This window comes from Cyprinodon tularosa, unplaced genomic scaffold, assembly GCF_016077235.1.
Source record: "Cyprinodon tularosa strain WSP-4 unplaced genomic scaffold, ASM1607723v1 ctg170, whole genome shotgun sequence".
Lineage (NCBI taxonomy): Eukaryota > Metazoa > Chordata > Actinopteri > Cyprinodontiformes > Cyprinodontidae > Cyprinodon > Cyprinodon tularosa.
In genome coordinates, this window is record NW_024038532.1 from 388,622 (window position 1) to 410,446 (window position 21,825).

At 38.4% G+C, this 21,825-nt stretch overlaps 1 protein-coding gene across 3 annotated transcripts in view; it reads right to left on the minus strand.

Moving 5' to 3' along the window:
* herc4 (HECT and RLD domain containing E3 ubiquitin protein ligase 4) overlaps positions 1 to 21,442 on the minus strand; it is a 30,631-nt gene extending 9,189 nt beyond the window's left edge. The window contains exons 1-13 of one of the 3 annotated variants that reach the window (XM_038281418.1): positions 21,256 to 21,442; positions 18,940 to 19,017; positions 16,477 to 16,732; positions 16,235 to 16,394; positions 9,734 to 9,810; positions 9,419 to 9,640; positions 9,250 to 9,341; positions 3,847 to 3,977; positions 3,606 to 3,760; positions 3,380 to 3,456; positions 795 to 919; positions 644 to 703; positions 436 to 547 (exon numbers count right to left, since the gene is read on the minus strand). In XM_038281418.1, coding sequence (XP_038137346.1) covers positions 436 to 547; positions 644 to 703; positions 795 to 919; positions 3,380 to 3,456; positions 3,606 to 3,760; positions 3,847 to 3,977; positions 9,250 to 9,341; positions 9,419 to 9,640; positions 9,734 to 9,810; positions 16,235 to 16,394; positions 16,477 to 16,732; positions 18,940 to 18,951 — 1,479 coding nt within the window. In that variant the 5' untranslated portion in view covers positions 18,952 to 19,017; positions 21,256 to 21,442. Of the gene's footprint in view, positions 1 to 435; positions 548 to 643; positions 704 to 794; positions 920 to 3,379; positions 3,457 to 3,605; positions 3,761 to 3,846; positions 3,978 to 9,249; positions 9,342 to 9,418; positions 9,641 to 9,733; positions 9,811 to 16,234; positions 16,395 to 16,476; positions 16,733 to 18,933; positions 19,018 to 21,255 lie in introns of all 3 variants that reach the window. The other 2 variants (XM_038281416.1, XM_038281419.1) reach the window with 2 other exon arrangements.
* Between the last annotated feature and the right edge of the window lie 383 nt (positions 21,443 to 21,825).

Below are 21,825 nucleotides of genomic sequence, written 5' to 3' on the forward strand. Positions count from 1 at the left end.
TGCCTTATGGTCTTGAAAATACGGTAAATGTTGAACAGTTGTTTGGGAGGGATGATAGGAAAAATAAAAGGGCCTTTCTGTTAAACATGCATAAGTGGGAATGGCTGGGGATTTAAGTTGGAATAATAACAATACATTTTATTTAAACCTGTATTTCTTGACCGTCTAGATCAATTTACATCTAATTTATAAAAAAACGTAAGAGATTCTTTTATACCTTATAATTCTATTAAGTACGGTTAGGATGTGTGATGCTGTGGGCCTGTTTTTCTTTAGGTGCAGGGAACTATACTCTGATATACAACATGGGACCAAATAGAGGCAGAAACAGTTCACTACACACAGAAATTAAATCCCAACACCTCCACCCTGCAGGAAACCTTTATGCCAAGATGATGAGAATCAGGGAAGATCTAGAGAGACGTCAGCACCGACCTGCTGGGAAATCTTTGGATGGTCTTGTTGAATCAGTCTGTGGAGAAGGAGGCGAGCCGTGTTCATATCCACCCCAGAGTATTTACTGCTGGTACAGAAGTGACCTGGATGACTGAGGAAAAAAGACGGACAGAAGGTGGATATTTTTAGTAATGGTGTGTGCAGGTGGCCCGACGCCTAAAACACACTCCGCCTAAAATGTTTTTACCTCGTTGACAAAAACGATCCGTTGAGGCAGCTTGCAGAGGAGAACACCAGGTCGATCTCACTGCAGCAATCAGAAAGAAGCGATAATTAGTGCGGTGACCTTTAGCTGCAGCGATCTGGAAAGCAGACGGTTTAAATGGAGAGGGCGTTACTTGGATACGTCTGCTGGGAGTCTTGCCGCCGAGTGATTCAGCCATTTCTGTACAACGTCCTCATTCAGGGTGCAAATCTTTCCTGAAAGGTTCTCCATTCTCATATTGTCCATATCCTGAGGGTCCTGCAGTTAAATGAAAAAGAAATACAGCAGCTGGATAAGTGTAGGGGGTGAGAGCGGGTTTGCTTCTGTCTATTGTCAATGCAAGTCAATTATATGTAGGGCTGAAACTAACGATTATTTTAAAAATCGATGAATCGGACAAAAAATATTTTTTATATTAACCTCTTTATTCCAAAATAAACATTTTAGACAGAACAAACAAGCACACAAGTACAGGTTGCTCATTAACTGTACTGGTGCAATATGAAAAATAAATGTTTGTGTTAAAACTACGCAAACTTACATGAGAAATGTAGCTGTACATCCACAAAATATAGGCTACTTTGTTTCATAAAGCGCAAAAAGAGACAGGCATTTTTGTTTTTAAAAGCCCCTAAGGGGCTCAAACAATAGGCCCCCCCATTTCAACAAATGAGTTTTTTTTAGACTAGAAGAGTTCTGCCTTTTAAGACAGGAAAGTATAGCAGTTAAAGTTGCTACTTGAGAAAATACTGAACCATAGAGATAAAAATAGGCCTGTGATCCAAATTATAAATTGTATTTGGAATAAAAATGAGAGAACTAGGGGTGCTAAAAAACACTTCCTCCAAAGACAGATATTTACATGGGAATGTGGCAGATAATTAATTGACATATTACTGATCTTGCTGGATTTTATTCTGCTTTACTTCCATAAATTGCAGGATCTTCTTTACTTTATCTTTGCCAGAAGATTTAAACTTCAAGAGCCTTGCCCTCATAATTTGCAAGTTAATTTATTTATAAAGGCTATTTTAATTATTGTGATCAATTTGCGCCGTCAATCCCGGCGCATGCGCGCTTCATTTGCAGTCTGGATGCTGAAACATCCTGCGGCTCTGACTGCAGCGCTGAGAGGGATTCCTGCGGGAGAACGGGGCTGGGATGGGGGGGGCGCCTCACAGCAGCAGCTGCTGCTGCAGGACAAGAGTAGGAACGATGCATGCTTTCACGTAAGAGTCTCCAAAAGCCGCCAGTGACACCGTTAAAAGTCGCCAGATTTGTCGCGAGTCGCTTTTTTTTTTTAAATAGTCGCTGGAGGGGTCTGAAAAGTCGCTAAATATAGCGACAAAGTCGCTGAGTTGGCAACACTGCGCACCTGCAGCGCTGGCTCGCTCTGCCCTAATTTTTTTTCTTCCCCCGTTTCAGTCAAGTGGCAGTGATGACGGCGGCGGCGGATGACGCATTAATCGCGCGACACAACTAATCGATGATGAAATTCGTTGCCAACGCTTTTAAAAGCTTTTAAAAGTCGATTTTTATCGATTTTATCGATTCGTTGTTGCTAAACTTCTCTAATAGCTCACTTTTCAACTATTGTGTGTTTTTATACACACAATTTCAGGATGCCAGGCAAACTACCTTGCTTGCATTTGAATTATAATCCGCAGTTTGGTTAATTTTTTTTTAACTAGAGTTAGTGGAAATTATGAGAAACTTCAAAACTTGGAAAGATTTAGGGAAGAAGTATGAATACAAAAACATTGTTTCATTTTTTTTCTTTATTTGCTCTTTATTCTGCACCGTGTTTTATGGGTAATCTTAATTATTAAGGGCTTATTTGATTTAGGTTCTCAAAGAACTATAAAAAAAACTGTTGAACATTCCCTTTAAAGGAAAAGTCTGTACATATTCAGAATTTCAATTTTAGAGAGTATTTTAAATATTAAATTATTCCATTTATTTATTATTCCAATTAATCGTAATTTTCATTCGAATGTGCTTTGCTGGAGGCATCCATGTTTGTCAAAGAACACTACTGCCACCTACTGGTTTGTGACGTCACGGTGCGGTATCGGCTGTTGATCAAGTCCCAGTGCTGTATCTGGTGTTTGTCACAACGCGCTATTATCCAAGTCATCTTGAAAACATTCTTCTTCCAAATGTTGGCTACATATTACGGGTTTTTTCTCTGGCCAGAAGTTCGATGGCAAATCCTCTCTCTTCAAGTTGGCGATCCAACGACCAACCCGTCCGTGGAGGATCAGGAATCAGAAAGGTGAAATAACTCTTTTTTTTTCACTTTTACCCGATGTATTCCAGCATCCAGCTGCCATGCACGTGGGCATTGTCAGTTTCACTATAGCTCTGGTGAATTTCAATGGTGAAGTCCTCTGGAAATCTTTAATAATTGTTGTTGATTGCAGATGTGTCTAGTAGTTCCCATTGATTTAGTTTGTAAAGCGGGGAGAATGCGCTAGGCTTACCGCACCGTGACGTCACTGCCGGAAGATGGCAGGAGGGAGGTTTTATTATATATTAGGGCAAAAATGGCCGCCCCAGGACTCAGTGATTGTGACAAAAATGACTGTTTTTATTTTTCTACTGAATCACACTAAATTCATTATATCACTGCAAACGTGTTAGTTTTAGTATAGATAATGATCCATTGATAATTCCTGACCGGACGTTTTCTTTAAAGCCTTTAACTGGCATACTTACATTAACAGTGCAATAATGAGCAAAGCTCTGATCTCCTCCAGCATAAATCCTTTTGACGAAGCAGCTCTGATCAGCATCTGGACAACAAAAAGCATTTATTCAATAACCATTTAGATATACTGGTCATTTGCTTTATTACATTTTAAAGTTCAAATTTATTCTTCATGATTAAAGAGTTTGAATAGAAAAGAAACATGTGCTATTTTCTTCAGCTGGGAGGTCTCACCATTTTCCTCTGCAGCACTGGAGGCAGCCCAGGGGCCTTTGACCGGGGCTGGGCTTTTCCTGTTGCAGGTGGAGCGAGTACCCAGCTGCCCGTTACCCCCCAACCCGAATGAATCCATCTTCCCACAGGCAGGAGTGAAAGCCAGTGTGTGCTGCCTAACATTCAGTGCAAAATAAACATTTAAATCCACAGCTCATCCATGGATTAATCTAATGCATGGCGTGAACATAAATGTGTTTACCTCCCACATGCAATCTGTGTGACGACGTTCCCCATGAGCTCAAACACCTTCCTGGGGTTGATTTCATGGTTGGTAGAGTTATGCCCCAGCTGTCCGTATCCCCCTGCTCCGAAGGTAAACACACCTCCTTCCTGTTAAAAAACCCAGAAATATGAGGCTGAAAATGATCCAGATGCAGAGGTTTACCCGCTTTTCCAAAAACACAAAGGAAAGCAGGTTTAATTCAGTTTATTTCTATAGCGCCAATTCACAATATGTTATCTAAAGGGACTTTCCAGTTCACCAGATCATCCAGTCAAAATGATTCAAAGTTTTCTATCTAAGGAAAACCAGCTGATTGCATCGACTCATTGACTTGAATGCAATCCCTCACACTAAGCATGCTTGTAGCGACAGTGGAGAGGAAAAACTCCCTTTTCAAAGGAAGAAATCTCCTTCAGTACCAGTCATATTGTGAGCGGCCATCTGCTAAGGCCAACTGGGGTTCAAGGAGACAAAAGCAGAGATACAAAAAGCAACCGTAAAAAGTGGCCCCATCCAGGAAACACACAGCAAGGCAGACCAGGTTCAAATACATCCATCCATTTTCTTCCGTTTTATCCGGGGCCGGGTTGTAGAGGCAGCAGTCTAAGCTGAGATGCCCAGACTTCCCGCCCCACACACATCTCCTCCAGCCGCTCTTGGGCGACACCAGGCCAGCTCAGAGACATAGTCTCTCGAGCGAGTCACGGTCGTTCCACAAGGCCTCCTCCTAATAGGACATGCCTGGAGGGAGGCGACCAGGAGGCATCCGAAACAGATGCCCGAGCCACCTCAGCTGGCTCCTTTCGACGTGGAGGAGCAACGACTCTACTCCGAGCTCCTTCCGTGTTACAGGTTCAAATACAGCCTTTTTTATTCCAAAAAATCCTAAATAGGGATCTTCCTTCAAAGAATAATTTAACAATATAGTTTTTAACTTCTAGTTTATAAGCTGTATGAAGCAGTTAGCATTATGCTATCCTATACCACTAAAATGGTGGTATCGGTATCAGCGAGTACCAACAAATAGGGCACTGATACCATTTTGAGAGCCAAAAGTTTATTCAACTATTGTCACCCGTTCCAGGTAGGCAATAAAAAGTTCTACCGGATTCACTTTATATTAGTCTTTTTCTTGCTTCTCAAAGGTAGGCAGCAGCTTATCAAAGCCATGATGGTGATTATTTTACATCCAAGTAGTATGCAGTTCTTCATATATACATACAGACACCCATTTCAAACAGGTGGTATCGGCCGATACTGCACAGCCAGGTATCAGTGCCAAAAAATGGCATCGCTGCAACACTACTTATCACTTATCATAAGCTTTGTACACACATAGGGATTGGGAGAAATTTATTTCTCCATCTAAGCACCTTTTTATTCCCTAGTTTCAGAAATAATCTAGAATCTTCTATCCATCTATGATGCGAAGCCCTGCAAGGCACTGCAGCAATGAAAACCCGTTTACAGTAGCTAAACACCCCACAGGGGCCTTTACCACATTGTTTCTCATTCCTTCAGCAAGTCCAGTTCTACGTGTAGACTGAAAAAAAGTTTACATCTACCTGTGGCAGGAAGATAAAACTCTGCTTCCTTCCTCCATGTTTTCCATGTTGAATCTAGAGAAACAGCTTTGTTATGTTTTAGGATGCAGTGTCGTTGACGTTAAGGATTTTCGGGCAAGTGGCTTTATAAAATTGTAATGTTAAAAATCTAAAAAAAAAACTTGACAGGTTAAAAACTTACACTACTACTACTCACCAATTTAACATGTTTAGCTCTATAACATTTAAATGCACCACTCCAATGTCTAAGAGAAAAAAAATTAATGAACATTTTTTTATGTATGACCTGCATCACTGTACAGAAGACTGCCATGTGATAAAAATATTAACACTGTGCGCATACAATTATTATTATTTATCTAATCCCTGACTGATCATTTTTAATCTAGCGTGTATTATAGTATAGATTAAATTCATCATCCAGCTGCTGCTCTGCAGAATTCTCTCCCCAAGAGCTGAATCACCACATCTAGCTGAAAATTTTCTTGCTCCTAATAGTCAAATGATTAAAATCATGTAATAATATGCTGTGTACTTCTATGACAATGATTCAGCTAAATGCATTTTACAATATTCAACCATCACAGCGTGGGAACATATTTATTTTGCTAATATTTGCACCATCAAATTTCTTTGAACCCCCCTTTAGAAAATCAGGACCCTCCTTTGCCCGCATACTCAGAATTTTATAATTCTCAGTGTAAAATAATGATTTTTATGGAAAATAACTTTCTGTTAAATGAGAAATTTTCAGAATAAATTGGATATTTAACCATAAGACTATCAATACTTTCACTCAAAGGTGAAAACTTGGTGATTGCTGTGCTTCTGTATTAAAAGCGTTCCTCTGGTTTTAAACTTGAAGAATCTCAGCAAAACTTTTGACCAAAACATTGAGATATATTCATGATGATTTTTTTTAGGTCTATATTCAGAACTTGGTGCCTATCGATGTTCTACGCAGCCCTTCACATAAACTCACCTATGTAACTTGAGTCAGATCCGTAGCTGAACCCCCTTTAAACAGTACAGCTAACCACGCTAAAAGTTGTTATCCAACAAATCTGATAGGACTCTTGCCTGATCAGACATGTTTTTGGTTTTCTAATGTACATTTGATCTGGAGAAATCTCTCCTTGTCTTTACAAGGAAGTGGATGAGTTTTGAAAACTGACGTGACAGCTCTGTCGCCCTCTGGTGGCTAATAATTAACAGTGTAGCTTTTATTTGAACTCCGGGTCCATCAGCCTTTGAAATGCAGACTATATGGCTGAATCCCAAACGCTACCCCTTAACTATGGTTGTGGGTATAAACGACAATGATATAACCTCTTCCCACCAATGGAAAACAATCGTTGCTATGGCGACACAGTGACACCCCGTGTGTGTCTCTAGCTCTGTAGACATGAAATCAAACATTTGTCCCTTTCTTAAAACAAATGTATACTGTCAGATAAAACTATTTCCAAGATGACCATCCTTTTGTGGGATTAATGCATCTCTTTATCATTTTCCTGACTGTCAGTGTGACAAAGATGCAGCAAACCAGCGGAACCTATATTTGGATGCAAGCGTTTCCTCGGCCATTGGGTCGCCGTACCACCCGCTGCTACATTCCAGCGAGGCTGTGTAAGACTCGCTATTTAAAGGCTGAACGGTCCACTCAAACTACCCACTACGGGGTTTGGGATGGTCCTTTAGGTGTCAGACCCTCTGGGGAACACGCAAACAAAGGGTTAGTGTTTAGGGGCCGGTCTGAGATTCAGCCGACATGTCAACATGTATGAGCCGGCTGCAGGCAGGCGACCATAACAGCAGGGAAATATGTTAGAGAAACTAGAAGGTAGATTAAGTGATCAGAATTAAACTGATTTAAACAAGTTATTTAAATTCTAAGGCTTGATGAATATCTTTTAAAATTATTTTATCAAAACCCGATTAAACAAACAAAACTATAGAATTGCACGGGTCAATGTGTTTAGGTGATGAGCAGTTAATATTATTGAATGTAGTTTTATATAAAATAAATCTACAGCAACATGCAAAAGTATTCACACGCTTTAGGTCAAAACTACGAAGTTTGAATAGTTTGTTAAGAAATAATGTATATATAATCAGATATTTATGATATAATCAACTAATTCTGATACTTTCCGAAGTATTTTGTTCTTAGCCTATCAGATTACATTCCAATAAAACTGAATAATTTAGAAGTTGGAACGTGGCGACATAAAAAAATATTAAAGGGTGAATATTAGGGGTGTAAATCACATCCATCATGGCGATTCGATTCAGTATAGATTTTCTGATCCAACGATTCGATTATTTTTGATACTCAAAAACACCACGATACGATTCGATTAATTAGTTCATCTTTTTTTTTTTTTTTTTTAAACAGGCCAGGCAATGTTTCAAATTTGAAATAAATCACTGAAAGCTGTAATATCGTTATGCATTTTTTTGAGAAACAACAGCAAATAACAGAAGTAGAAAAGTTGCACTCTATCTATTCCTATTAAAACCTCATTCACTGAAAAATAATACCTCTGCGTTATAGATTCTGAAAGGCCTTGCATTAAGAAATACTGCACAAAATCAGTGCAATGAGTGCAATTCAATACCTCGGCTCCAGACGTCCCGCCCCCTCCACAGACGCTCCGCTGCTCCTCTCCCAAATTGTAGCTGACCGCAAACTCTGCCGCAGACAAGAGGCCGGCTTGTTTTGTTTTAATGACCGAAATTGCGGAAAACAACTCGTGAAGTTTGACCCGCTAGAAGAGCGAGGTGCGCGAGAACGCTGGGACCCTTTTTCCACCTGGATCTCCGCCCTTTTTGGCCCTCATGTTCCTCCGTCGTCGGACTAAACTTGCCCCCACTTCCTCGCCGCCTCGGCCGTATCTAGACCCACAGCGTGTAGCACAGACCACGCTTCAATATTGGGCATAATTTAAAAATGTCTGTGTCAAGCTCACTGCGACACACTGCTGTAAGAGTATAACCAGGAAGCGAGGTAGGAGGGCAAAATAGGTTTAGCGCCATCGCAGCACGGGAGGGAGAATTACGCCCAGGAGCAAATGGATAAAAATAGACCAGAGGAAAAAAAAAACATAAATCGATTCTCTTGCAGACATATCGATGCATCGGATCGTTGGCTGTTGGATCGATACAAAACGATTATTATTTACAGCCCTAGTGAATATGCTGGTGAGGATTCTCAGCCATTTAGGTCATAGTCATCCCAAAAAAGTAAAAAAAAAAAAAAAAAAAACAATCCTGGATGGGATGCAAAATGTCTTCAAACTTTGAAAGAAAGTCCAGTGGATTTTTTTTTTTTTTTTTTTGGAATTCAAGAAGGAATTAATGCTTTCCTAAGGAACCCTGAAACGTATCCCCTAATAAGGAGGCACAGGTCACAGGAGGCTGGAATACGGCCAGAGTCCTCTGCAGACATCATTTATCCTGCAACCATCAAAGCATGTTTATATCACCAAACATGAGACCATAAACAGGAAGCCAGGGAAACGTAGAACAAGGAGGGACAGAAAATGAATCCACTAAACTGATGATTTTTCACTCAGAAAGAAAGATTCCTAAACAGCTTTTTTCTCAGTGAACTGAATGCCTCGGAAAATGAAGCTTGGTGTTAAAAAGGCCAGATTCTGTCCCAGTTTTCAGCTTTAAATAGATCACTGAAGCAGACATGCTTGGCAAATGGCTGCAGAATGAAAATATGGCAACAATAATAAACTAAAAGTCATTCCTTAACTGTAGTGACCTTTTCCCAGTACAAACAGAGAAAAAAGATGTGACCCACCTTGGTGAGCACGGCTGTGTGATCTTCTCCACAGGAGACATAGATCACCCTCTGTGATCTTAATGACTTGAGGAGGGTTGGGAAACAGCGATCTGTTGAAGGACACCTGAGAATTAAAGCCGTGGGTCCTAAACACCACCAATCAGTTTCAAGCTTTGCTGTGACCCACCATTGGTGTCGTTGACACCCAGCTGGCCGAACTTGTTGCAGCCCCAACCAAACACGGCTCCAGAGAGCGTGAGCGCGAAGCTGTGAGCGCCACCTGCTGACAGCTGAGCGAAAGGAATGCCCTGCAGGGACTGAACCATCTGAGGTGTGGGAATGCTTTGTCCCGCTAATCCAAGCCCCAGCTGACCGGATCGGTTCTGACCCCAGGAGAAGATCTGCCCACCTGTAGGTTAACCCATATGATAGACTGTCTGTAGCAGAAACAGAGGGAGTAGAAGAAATCTCCAAACATCATCGGTCAGTAAATCTTCCTCACCTCTTGCTAGAGCCAGGGAGTGCCAGAAGCCACAGGCTACCTGGGCGATCTGTACCTCCGACAGACTCTTTATGTTCCTGACATGTTTGAAATGAGCAAGAAACATTCATCATTTATAAATACAAAGGAATTCTACATAAAAATAGTTTATACAACAGAAAGAAGCAGAAACTAAAATAAACTTTTCTATTCACACTTTGAATTGTTGCTAACACAACCTTTGATGTATTTGACTGGGAACTGATGTGACAAACCAACACACTGTTGGAGGAAAATGAAATATGGTTTTTAAAATACGAATTGTTATTATTCGATCCGATTTTTTTTCCCCCCATGTCACACTGACTACGTATAGTGAAGCTCCGCCTAGGCAGGGGGAACAGATCTGTGCTTATTTATTTTCACTTCTGTTTATTCTGCTATACAAAAATAACAATTATTTTCCACTTTTGACTTGGATAGAATGTGAGAAGTTATTAAATAAAAAAAAACAAAAAAAAAACAGCAAGCTATAAAGCAAAGCCCCAGAGTCTGAGTCTGTGCAGTACGACAGAGTATTAGGGCCAGGCTAGAGATTTTTGTTTTCTATTTTGAGAAAAAAGTCACACCATTATGAGAATAAAGTAGTAAAATTATAAGAATAAAGTAGTAAAATTATGAGAATAAAGTTATAAAATTACGAGAATAAAGTTGTAAAATTACGAGAATAAAGTAGTAAAATTACGAGAATAAAGTATTAAAATTACGAGAATAAAGTATTAAAATTATGAGAATAAAGTTGTTAAATTATGAGAATAAAGTTGTAAAATTATGAGAATAAAGTTATAAAATTACGAGAATAAAGTTGTAAAATTACGAGAATAAAGTAGTAAAATTACGAGAATAAAGTAGTAAAATTACGAGAATAAAGTATTAAAATTACGAGAATAAAGTATTAAAATTATGAGAATAAAGTTGTAAAATTATGAGAATAAAGTAAAATTATGAGAATAAAGTAGTAAAATTACGAGAATAAAGTTGTAAAATTACGAGAATAAAGTAGTAAAATTACGAGAATAAAGTAGTAAAATTACGAGAATAAAGTAGTAAAATTACGAGAATAAAGTAGTAAAATTACGAGAATAAAGTTGTAAAATTATGAGAATAAAGTAGTAAAATTATGAGAATAAAGTAGTAAAATTACGAGAATAAAGTAGTAAAATTATGAGAATAAAATCGTAAAATTATGAGAATAAAATCGTAAAATTACGAGAATAAAATCATAAAATTACAAGAATAAAGTCGTAAAATTACGAGAATAAAGTCGTAACCTTACGAAAATAAAGTCATAAAATTACGAGAATAAAGTCATAAAATTACGAGAATAGTCGTAAAATTACAAGAATAAAGTCGTAACATTACGAGAATAAAGTCGTAAAATTACAAGAAAAAAGTCGTAACATTGCAAGAATTAAAGTCGTAAAATTACGAAAATAAAGTAGTAAAATTACGAGAATAAAGTAGTAACCTTACGAGAATAAAGTCATAAAATTACGAGAATAAAGTCGTAACCTTACGAGAATAAAGTTGTAACCTTACGAGAATAAAGTCGTAACCTTATGAGAATAAAGTCAGAAAATTATGAGAATTAAGTCAGAAAATTATGAGAATTAAGTCGTAAAATTACGAGAATAAAGTCAGAAAATTATGAAAATAAAGTCAGAAAATTACGAGAATAAATTTGTAATGTTAAGAGAAACAAGTTCTATTTTATGACAACTCCTTCCCTAAAATGAGGAATGTGGAGCATCATGTGAAGTTATACTTTAGCATCGGTTTGATAAATCAGGAAATCTTTTAGCAGCAGCATCAAACTGGTCATGATGTCAAAGTGGACTCAGGTTGCTGATTGGTGGAGCTGGTCGGCCGTCATCTGTGGGCGGAGCTCCAAGCTTTCTTTCTGAAACGGGTTGTTGTTTGATGACTTCATTCTCATAATATCACAATTTTATTCTTGAAATTTAAAAAAATAAAAATAAAAATCTCTATCCTGGCCCTCATACTTCTTCGTAGTGCGTGTGTTCTGGGCTTGGGTGCAAAACACATTTGTATTCAGTCCTCAAGGTTTCCAACTGTAGAGCAACACGTTTCCTCCTTTTTATTCGTTGCAAAACAGGAAATATGGGATTTCTTTTCAATGCTCAACAGATGACACACAAATGTAAGTCCTACTGAAGAAAACCAGCTCCACTTCTCCTCAGTCTCTGCTTTTAAGACTTGAAAGATTTGATGGCCGTAGATTTCTTAAAACTAAATGAAAAAAAAAAAAAAAAAAAACAGAGTTGGAGATTTTTAGCAGTTCCAGTGAAAACTCCCTGACAGATACTGGATCTCAGGCTCAGTATGTCAGGCCTATTATTACCAAGTTAGAGGTTGGAACAGATGCTGGTCTGAATCTCACATTTAGAGCTGCTGTAAAATCCAGCTTATTCCACTTGAGGCAGCTACCAAAGGTTAGACCTTTTCTTTCAGGTCAGTATTTTGAAATGGTAATCCATGCCTTTGTAAACACTCCTCTGGATTCCTCTAATGCACCTTATAAGGTTATCAGTAATTCATGCATTTCCCAGCTTCAAAGGGTGCAGAACGCGGCTGCCCATCTCTTAACAGGTAAAGATAAATATGATAATATTTCCAGTATTTAAGCCTCTTTACACTGGCTGCCTGTAAATTATAGGATTCATTTTAAAATCATTTCATTTGCTTTGACGTTTCTAAATGGCCTTGTCCTGCCCTACCTGTGCAACTACATCCCTACACACCCTCGTTTTCCCTTAGGTCAGCTGACCAGTTGTTAGTGAGGGTGCCAAAGACAAAACACAAGCTCAGAAGAGAGCGTGCTTTTTCTGTCGCAGCTCCCAAGCTGTGGAATGACCTTCACAGACCTCTTCACTTTCTGATTTTAAATCTCTTCTGAAGACCCATTTCTTTTCCTTGGCTTTTAACACAGTCTGAGATGTTAACTTTGTCTTACTGCGTTTCTTTTATTATTTTAGTACTGCTTTATTTACTGCTTTAGAACTACTTTTATATGCCACTTTATTTATTGTTTTATGATTGACTATTTGTATCTTTTGATTGTGTAAAGCACTTTGGTCCTGTTGGGTGTTGCAAGTGCTTTACAAATAAATGGTATGTTATGGTAAAATAGCTCAGGCGCAGTACAAATGTCTGTAAAAAATATTTATTTATATTTAGACGGGTTCTACAATTGATTTAGGACTGGACTTTGACTTGGACACTCATGGAGCTTGACTATGCTTTGGTTTGAACCATTATAATGCAGCTCTGGCTGGATGCCCTGCTGGAAGGTGAAACTCTATGCCAGCTTCTGACAGGTTTTGGTTCTGGATTTTAGCCTCATTCGTCTAAACATGAATCCATATATATACATGTATACCAGTAGTCGGCAACCCAAACTGCTCAAAGAGCCATATTGGACCAAAAAAAATTAAAAATCTGTCTGGAGCCGCAAAAATGTAAAAGCCTCGTATAGCAACACGGGCTGTAAGTGTATTATCACTATAGAAAAGGACTATATGGGCTTAAATATACAGGTGCTGGTCATAAAATTAGAATATCATGAAAAAGTAGATTGATTTCAGTAATTCCATTTAAAAAGTGAAACTTGTATATTATATTCATACATTACATACAAACTCATATATTTCAGATGTTTATTTTGTTTAATTTTGATGATTACAAATGACAACAAATGAAAATCTCAAATTCATCATATCAGAAAATTAGAATATTGTGAAAAGGTTCAAAATTGATGGCCCCTGGTGCCACACTCTAATCAGCTAATTAACTCAAACCACCTGCAAAAGCCTTTAAATGGTCTTTCAGTCTAGTTCTATAGGCTACACAATCATGGGGAAGACTGCTGACTTGACAGTTGTCCAAAAGACGACCATCGACACCTTGCACAAGGAGGGCAAGACACAAAAGGTCATCGCTAAAGAGGCTGGCTGTTCACAGAGCTCAGTGTCCAAGCACATTAATAGAGAGGCGAAGGGAAGGAAAAGATGTGGTCGAAAAAAGTGTACAAGCAAGAGAGATAACCGCACCCTGGAGAGGATTGTGAAACAAAACCCATTCAAAAATGTGGGGGAGATTCACAAAGAGTGGACTGCAGCTGGAGTGAGTGCTTCAAGAACCACCACACACAGACGTATGAAAGACATGGGTTTCTGCTGTCGCATTCCTTGTGTCAAGCCACTCTTGAACCACAGACAGCGTCAGAAGCGTCTTGCCTGTGCTAAAGAGAAACAGGACTGGACTGCTGGTGAGTGGTCCAAAGTCATGTTGTCTGATGAAAGTAAATTTTGCATTTCCTTTGGAAATCAAGGTCCCAGAGTCTGGAGGAAAAGAAGAGAGGCACTTCATCCACGTTGCTTGAAGTCCAGTGTAAAGTTTCCACAGTCAGTGATGGTTTGGGGTGCCATGTCATCTGCTGGTGTTGGTCCATTGTGTTTTCTGAGGTCCAGGGTCAACGCAGCCACATACCAGGAAGTTTTAGAGCACTTCATGCTTCCTGCAGCTGACCAACTTTTTGGAGATGCAGATTTCATTTTCCAACAGGACTTGGCACCTGCACACAGTGCCAAAGCTACCAGTACCTGGTTGAAGGACCATGGTATCCCTGTTCTTAATTGGCCAGCAAACTCTCCTGACCTTAACCCCATAGAAAATCTATGGGGTATTGTGAAGAAGAAGATGCAATACACCAGACCCAACAATTCAGAAGAGCTAAAAGCCACTATTAGAGCAACCTGGGCTATCATAACACCTGAGCAGTGCCACAGACTGATCGACTCCATGCCACGCCGCATTGCTGCAGTAATACAGGCCAAAGGAGGCCCAACTAAATACTGAGTGCTGTACATGCTCATACTTTTCATGTTCATACTTTTCAGTTGGCCAACATTTCTATAAATCCTTTGTTTTTATTGGTCTTCAGTAATATTCTAATTTTCTGATATGATGAATTTGAGATTTTCATTTGTTGTCATTTGTAATCATCAAAATTAAACAAAATAAACATCTGAAATATATGAGTTTGTATGTAATGTATGAATATAATATACAAGTTTCACTTTTTAAATGGAATTACTGAAATCAATCTACTTTTTCATGATATTCTAATTTTATGACCAGCACCTGTATAATAAGCAGGTGATGGAGGAACAGTGAACGCTCCCATCTCGCACCGCTTCACCGAGTGCCACTTCACCATCTTCACTGCAGTTTAAGTTTTCTTGCAATTATGAAATAATAGAAACACAATAAAGAAATCTTTCTATGGTGGACGTGTTTCTGTTGGGAGGAGTTTATTGAGTCATGAGGAACCAAGCAGGAACTGACACCCATCAGAGCAGAGCTCTCTAACCCTGAAATCCCACATCCTCCGTCACCATCGTTCCACCATCGTCTGATTAATATTTTTAGGATTTGGGGAAAAAATGGAAGAAAGTTCAGATACCTGTATCAAAGCGCTGCCTGTTTGATCTGTGGACGGTTTTCCATCCTTGCAACAAAACTAGCAGCAGTAGTGAAGTTTGGAGATGTAATCCACTTCTTAAATCTATCTTTGCGCTCCTCTAATTTATCCTGCAAACGCACTTTTTCTCTCCCTCCCAGCTTGGTGGTGGGCTGCAGATTTAGCCTTCCCTGGAAATGCCTTTCCAAATTTTTCTTTTTATTGTTTGACACCCTCTCATTACAAAGCGAAAATGCAGGCAATCGTTCAGCATTGATGATGAAAGCAAATGAGTCGGCCTATTTGAATCCTCTTTTCTCATCAGCTATCTTCCTTTTTTCCCCTTTGGGATTCATATTCTGAGACACTCCTGTGGCTTTGTTTGCCTGGCACCGCGCAGCGCTGGTTCCAAGTTATGATCACTGATCTCTATGGCTTTGATGCAAATTATTGTTTATTATTTATTTATAACATAAATGTTTAAAGCATTGGAAAACATTAATTTTTGTTTGCAACCTGCACACCACATTAAAAAAAATAAATAAATCGATTTTCATAAATTTTTGAAAAAGCTCCAGGGAGCCACAAGGGGGAGGCTAAAGAGCCGCAGGTTGCCGACCCCTGATATATACACTACATACATAGATAAAGACGATCCTAAAGCATGATGCTGCCACCACCATGTTTCAGCACAGGGATGTCGTTTTCCGGTTGATCAGAGCTGCTAGTTGTCCTTCTAGACCCCTTATCTGGGCTGTATTCCATTAAATGGCCTCTTTGACCAGTGGCTGAATACAATTTTTGAAAATGAATCAAGAAATTTAAGAAACTGAGGTGATAATTATTTCTAATCAGTGTTGGTTTGCCACATGAAATATTGATTAACCTCATTTGTGATTATAAAGGGACAAAATGTGAAAAAGCTTTAATGCTTCCTACTGCAGTCATTGGTAAATATAACATAGAAGTGACTGAATTACCTCGGGACTCTGATACATTCTTCAAAGTTATTCAAGCCCAGTTGTCCGTCTGAACCGAGCCCCCAGGAGAAAACCTGCCCTTTGTCGTTTAAGGCGAGCGTGTGGGACTCTCCGCAGGACAAAGCCACGATGATCTGAGCATCTAAGGCCCCTACCTGCTCTAATAGATGACAAGGTTAAAAGTCTGTTAGGGTCGACGGTACGGGACGATGGAACCAGACAGAACCCGAAGTATCACCAACCTGGTTTCTTTCTGGACTTCTCGTGTCCCAGTTGCCCCAAGTCGTTACAGCCACAAGTGTAAACGGTGCCATCGTCCAGCAGGAAAGCCGTGTGTCTGCGGCCGCACCCCACGCCGTTCACCCGCTTACCGTGAAAGAACTCACACTTTCGCGGGACAACCACGATCTCTTCGTCGATCCCGCCCAGTCCCAGCTGTCCATAGGAAGCATTTCCCCAACACAGCATGGTGTCTCTCACCTCGGGATACACTTGGCTCTGTGGAAAACAACGCTGGTTATTGTAACCTCACAGAGAACATTAATAAATGCAGACTTTACTGCTCATCTCCTAAAAAAGTAGCCTTTCCTTCATAACTAAGGGTCAAATCCAGACATTAGTTTTTAAAGCTCACACAGAAAAACAACATACTCCTTTTTGTGCTCTATATAGTTACATTAGATGCATGGTCTGTGCTTATTCTGCATTAATGAATGCATTAGTGCAGCAAAGCGTCGGCATTCAATGCTTTAGCCTTCAGTGTTAAATCTGGTGTCTCTCTTCCTCTAAAAACTATAGATTCCCTAAGAGCTTAAGCTCAAGTGCATTCGTTAATCAGTATATGTCTGATGATTAAAGCAGGTGTTTGTACTTTTAGCAATAAGTTCTTCCAAAAAAGCTAAAAAACAATCCACTGGACTTTGTTTTCACATTTGAAGTCATTTCGCTCCCCATCAGGAAGCTTTTTCAATTAAAAAAGTCTGGAACAGCGTTGAGTTCAAGGTTTTATATAGTAGCCCAACAAAGCCTTGTTTTTGTTTAGAAAACATGCAAATTGAAACGGACGAATGGATCCACCCCATGAAACGGGGGGTCGTTTGCCTTTTGTTATCCTTCTTTTGTTACTTTGAAATGAAAAAGCTTACTAGACAGGAAGCGAAACGTCTTCAAACTTGGAAACACAGTCCAGTGGATTGTTTTTAACTTTTTTGGAATGACTATGACCTGAGTTCAGCAGCATACTTTTAGCCAAACGCAGGGTACTAATTCATGTTGGAAAAAGTTAAATGCTTTACAATGTCATGGTAAGAATGGAGTTGATTTTATACTAGATGCCACGGTTCCCCCAATCATCACTGACTGAGAAAACTTCACACTGGACCTTTAAAAAAAGCTAAATATTTGTACCTCAATTCTCCATCATACGGAAGAGGATTAGGGCCACTGGGAAAAAAAAAATGTAACTGATTTTTAAATTTTATTTCAGTTTAACATGGGAAAAAAGTCAGAATTCTGACTTCAATCTCAGAATTCTGACTTTAATCTCAGAATTCTGACTTTCATCTCAGAATTCTGACCTTCATCTCAGAATTCTGACCTTTTTCTCAGAATTCTGAATTTTTTCTCAGAATTCTGACTTTAATCTCAGAATTTTGGATCTTAATGTAGATGGGCACCATGAAGGAAGAGATGTGGAGCACTCAGCTTCACTGACAAAGATGTGAGTTGTTTTAGGTGGCCAGTGACACATTGGTGGAAAATGACGGAATTAGGCAACTTTTAACGTGCCCGAGGGGTCCCTTCATTAATGGAGGAGCAGAAGGTCATTAAAACAAAAGAGCTAGTCTCTAAAACAGACATGGCTATGGCTTGATGCTAACATGTTTGTTATCTGTCAGAATTCTGAGAAAAAAGTCAGAATTCTGACCTTTTTCTCAGAATTCTGAATTTTTTCTCAGAATTCTGACTTTAATCTCAGAATTTTAGATCTTATTGTAGATGGGCACCATGAAGGAAGAGATGTGGAGCACTCAGCTTCACTGACAAAGATGTGAGTTGTTTTAGGTGGCCAGTGACACATTGGTGGAAAATGACGGAATTAGGCAACTTTTAACGTGCCCGAGGGGTCCCTTCATTAATGGAGGAGCAGAAGGTCATTAAAACAAAAGAGCTAGTCTCTAAAACAGACATGGCTATGGCTTGATGCTAACATGTTTGTTATCTGTCAGAATTCTGAGAAAAAAAAATCAGAATTCTGACTTTTTTCCCATATTGAACTGAAATAAAATTTAAAAATCAGTTAACTTTTTTTTCGGTGGCCCTAATCCTCTTCCGTACCATCATCTAGATTAAAGTGCCATTATTTTCTTTAATCTGAAAGAAAAGACGTTGGAACAATTTGAGTCCCAAGAAAGATTCTTTACTTCATAAAGACAATAGAAAAGGTGCAGCACAGCCTTCAACTCGACTCCACAACCTAGCTCTGTTTACTTACAGTTCTCCGATTCGATCTAAATCTTCGTTGATCGGAAGTTCAAAACCTCTGTTTACACTGACATGAAATGAAATGATCCGATCATGGCGTGTGTATACATGTACCAAGACTAAACAGATCATTTGAGCAGGAGTAGAACTGTCTGGTTTTTTTGGAAATGCTTTAGTAGAAGAAGAAGAAGAAAGTGGCAGATTTGTAAACAAACCCGTACTTGTCCGCTCATCGTCAGCTTTAGTTACTCTTCGTGCCTGCCCGTCACATTTCTTTTTCTTCAGTTCTTCAGTCGTGTCTGTTGATGTAGTGTTTTTTTTTTTTCATTATGGTCATTTTGTCACATCTTGTATCATACTTTTTGTTTTAGTGTTGCTCAGTAGTAATGCTAAAACTTGTTTGCAACATGCTGCAGGGCATGTTTATCCATACATTACATTTTGTGCCACCTTCTCCACCAATCTCCTTTCATTGGAGATTATTTTACTCCAAATATCCAAATAAGTGTTTACATGGACGCCAATTGGAATGTCGATCGGCAAAAACCACCTCTCTCTTTCAAAATGAAATTTCTTTCAGATTAGTATCTTCATTCTGACATGTTTACATTAAACATTTTCAATCTGATCAGGCCGATTATTTGTGTTGTGAATAAAGCTATTGTAAATCTCTAAAATCCACACTTTTTCCTTCCACTTAACTTTCTATAAGTCATCTATGCTTCTTTAGGAATGACCTTTTGTGGCTTCTGGCTCCTCATAGGAGGCGTCAATGACTGTCTGCTGTGTAACTGTCAAATCAGTCATTACTCCATGGCTGTGAAGAACATAACATGGACATAAAACAACATTTGAACTCATGGTTATAACTTTTTCTTGATTTGGTAAACTGGCTAAAAACGCACCAGCACACACAAGCTCCAGGCTCAAATCTAAACCAATTAATCAAGCTAATAGTTAAAGCAGGGCTGCCAACTTTTCATCAAACCTTGGAGTGAGATTTTGAAATAGTTTGGATAGGAAACCTTGTCAGGGTTTGACTGAGAGGCTATGAGGATAGGTGCAGCTATCGGTTGTCTTTTTTTAGAGGATTTAACTGAGTGACAAGTGGCAAAATAAGACAGTAAATGTTGATAGAACAGTAAATGTAACTGAATAACAATAAGTTATCTGTAGTTATGTGTAAAAATGTTTTAAAAACATATATTATTTTTCATATTCTGGGGATTTTTATAGAATTAAAGTAAAGCAGTATGGGCCCTACTAAAATAATTGCATCTTAAATATACTGTAAACTAAGAATTTCAAAACTTGTTCATTAATTATTCTATGCAGCTCAATTACAAAAAAACATAATATACAATAAAATAAACTAATAAGCTATTACTGGATTACTGGCACTTATACAGGAACCAGTGCAATCAAATCCCGTGCAAACTACTCTGTGTATGAATATTTGGTAAAAGGCTGAGGATTAAAAAAAATCTTAACTCATCTTATTAGTATTTCTTACAATTGACAAAAAAGCTAAACAATTCAGACCTTCTAGGAGACTGTAGATGGCTTCAACGAACAATTATTAATCGATTAATAATTGGATAGGCAAAGGTTCCTTAAAAAAAAAGATATTTATAATGAAATTAAACCAGGTGAAGCTAAATCTTTTCCACTTGGAGAGTATAAAGTATAATGAAAAATGACCTTTTTTTTATATATAAAAAATGTTTACATAATTGTTTTTAAAATTTTGGTATAATTGCTGCTCTAGATGGGTCACTCTGTCAGCTAAAGGCATTTTTTAGAGTCTCTATATTCCAGTTAAGGATGATGGATCACTAAATTAGTGGATTTTTATCAGTATGATATTTTTCTAGATAAATAAGAGTTGAGTTTTTTGTCTGTCATTTTTTAGAGTGAAAAATTGTGAACATGTGAGGACAGTGAGATGTGTGAGTCTCACACCAAATGGGTGAGAGCTGACAGCCCTGATAATGATGGTGGATGAGCTACTTTAGGTTAGCCAAAACTTTCCTTCTGATGCTCAGAACTCACAGACCTGGACACATTTCTCTAATGATACACATAAAAATAGCATAATCTAGCAAGCTTCACGTTAAGATAATTAAAAATATTATAAAAACACAATATTATGTTCATTTTATCCGTTATCATCGTTAGCATAAAGATTACATGCTTGGGCAGATGAGCCATGACTGATGCAACCTGTCAAATTCATGTCTGAACAAGAGATTAACACGCCGATTTTCTGCAGAAACAAAATATAAAATTGAAATTTAAGCAAAGTGTTAAACACCTGGTGATAATGATACCTAAGGTGCTATTTTTTTTACCACAACAGAGGCAGCTAGTAAGCTACATTATATCTTAGCATGCAGTTTAATAAGTAATTTAAAGCTTATATTAAACTAGGCTAATAAAATAAGTTCTCTGTGTATTTTTGACTCTCTAAAGACGCTTTTTAAATAACTTTGAGAGCATGTTTCAGGTAACCAATAAAGCCAAGCAGTGAATCTCACCGAAACGCTCCTCCACAAACAGCCTCCCCCTGTTTCACCCTGACTGCTTTCAGATATTTAAAGCGGACATTTCTTAAAAGGATCGCCGTTAAATGCTAACAATCAGCTGGATTAAAGTAAAGCTCCACTCCACTCCAAAAAGCTCTGTCAACAACTGCTATACGGCGCTATTAATGTTGTATGTAAAGCAAGCTTAGCTATAACAAGCATTTCCGGTTAGGCTTTAAAAAATAAAAGACATTTACTGATTTTACCGACATCAATTATTGAAATTAGTGTTTATAATAATTGTATTCCTACTTATTAATATTAAAACATATAGAAAGAAATTGAAAAGAGTTACAATATTATGCGAAGAGTCATCACGGGGATTTTGTGAGATTTAATTTTGAAAGTGTGACCGTTTGACCGGTAAACGTACGTGATTACCGTAAACTTTCCCCAAGTTGTGGAGAAATGTCGCGAAACATCAGAAATGTTCTAAATGGGTGGTGTGCGCATGCGTATTACCTGCCGTAGTAAACTTATGAGAGTTACAGGAAATTTTGTTATATTTGGTCATTTTATTTT